General features: G+C 45.3%; 1 protein-coding gene across 1 annotated transcript; it reads right to left on the bottom strand.

Moving 5' to 3' along the window:
* Nucleotides 1–162: 162 nt before the first annotated feature.
* On the bottom strand, nt 163–1,415 carry SARC_14970 (hypothetical protein; the record flags this gene model as incomplete). The annotated part of the gene is made up of 1 exon (XM_014290898.1): nt 163–1,415. A coding segment is annotated over exon 1 (866 nt), but the record flags the coding sequence as incomplete, so codon positions are not given.
* Between the last annotated feature and the right edge of the window lie 573 nt (nt 1,416–1,988).

The following is a 1,988-nucleotide window of genomic DNA, read 5'->3' as shown; positions in this document are numbered from 1 at the left end:
CATCCTCCCAACTCACATCAACACACGGCTAGGACCAAATCTCGTATATACAACAACACCTCCAGCTATAACATACCTTTCCTATGCCTGGTGATGGACGATAACACATGTGGCAGCCTAGACGCAGCCCAACCGCCACTACTAGACCGTTCACCCACCCACCCCGCTCGTTCGCTTCCACTGGCATTGCCATTCCCATGCATGGCTTGTTCATTGTCACTAAACGAACCGTGTGTGCCGTGTTTGTGTTCATCCCCAGCCCCCTCGCTGTTAGTATGGGTATGCGGGCGTGTGCGCACAAGCCCACTCTTCTTACCACTATCTCTGCGCCAGGGGAAGTTGATTCGACTAGACTTTTCACTCACATTGCTATTGCTTCGCGCAGTGGTTACGGCAGCCATCCCTTCACCCAACTGCGGTGACTGGGCAGCTGTGGGTAAGCTCGTCGAGTACTGCTGGATGTGTGCCTGAGGCAAGTGGTTTGGCTCCTGTGTGCTTTTAACACCGCCTGTTTGAGTATAATCACCTGTATGCATGTCTGACACATCTCCGCCCTCCCCATCCGTACTGTATGCGTATGTGAGTGATGTGGTATCGGCCTGTGCCGTGTCTCGTCTGGCGATGGGAGTGCCCCGGGGTGACACAGGTGCCGAGGCTCTATCGCGTAGAACGGCCGGCTCAGACTGTACCGATGTGCTTCGAGTGGTCGATCGAGTCATAGCACTATCAGACATACGCCTTGGTACCTCTTCACCACCCAGCACCTCACTTTCCGGTTGTACTACTAGTTGACTTGGCAACCCCAATCCTTTATTCTCGTCTGTATCTGAATTTGACTGTATGTGTACATGTACCTGTGCTTGCGTTTGTGTTTGTGCGCGTGCACTGGGAGTGTATGGCTTCGGGGTGGGAATGCGGATGGGTGTACTTTCAATAACCGAAGCTGGGCGTGTGCCGGGCAAACTTTCGGCGACCCTTGCTGTGTGGTCTATAGGCACCGGCCGCGGCCTCCAGGGAAGGTCCGACATTGTGTCAAACACTTACTGAGCACACAAGTGATCGTGCTACAAATTTAATAAACACACAAGTACATGCATCTGATTAAGTTATTGTCGTGATTGGATTCGAATGCCTAGAGTGAAGTATGTGCAGATACGAAGGTGGTGGCGAATCTGAGATGGTAATGTGTAGGCAAGGCAACCCCTCAGGACAAGATCGAGTGCCCCTGTTGGTGAGACATGCGATAAGGTTAGCTGTATTCTATCCAAAACCGCATACTCGCACAAGTATATAATTTTCGTTCTACACACACGTACTTTATATGTGTCGCCGCGTATATACTATTGTATCCTCATATCACTTCTAGTAGAGTTGGCTGTTACATATGTACCTATTATTCCAAATCATGATGTACATAAATATTCAAGACAGCCCCCCCCCCAGCGAATGGAGGATTATTATAAAAAGATTATATGATACCGTTGATACGCAGATACAAAAAGTGATGATAACAAAAAGTCGAACACACACAGATCTGATCGAACATCCCATTGGCCCAACCGACATTTCCGAGGTTCTTATTGGTTGTTTTGAACAATTGCTTTGACCCCGGCGAAACAATAACAAAAATGTACAGAAGGACGTGCTTGTGTATTTTTTAATGTAATTTTGTTTATTTATTCAGAGCTGTGTATTTATATATATATATTTATATATGTACGTATTTATATATATGATCTATATATATGTATTTATGTACATACGCATATGTACATGGTGCTAGTATACCGACTATCGAAGTTAGTATTGCTCGTAGATGTGCTACCGTCTCTTTCCCCCCAGCCATGAGGCTAGTTAACTAAGATACTCAAGTTTTACCGTTTCTAAACGCTTTCCCAAGGTCAAGCATGTAAATATATATACATATAAATATATATATATATATATATATATATATATATATATATATATANANANAGTAAGGTAAG

This window comes from Sphaeroforma arctica (genome assembly GCF_001186125.1).
Source record: "Sphaeroforma arctica JP610 unplaced genomic scaffold supercont1.5393, whole genome shotgun sequence".
In the NCBI taxonomy this organism is placed as follows: domain Eukaryota; class Ichthyosporea; order Ichthyophonida; genus Sphaeroforma; species Sphaeroforma arctica.
This window is presented reverse-complemented; position numbering and strand designations above follow the sequence as displayed.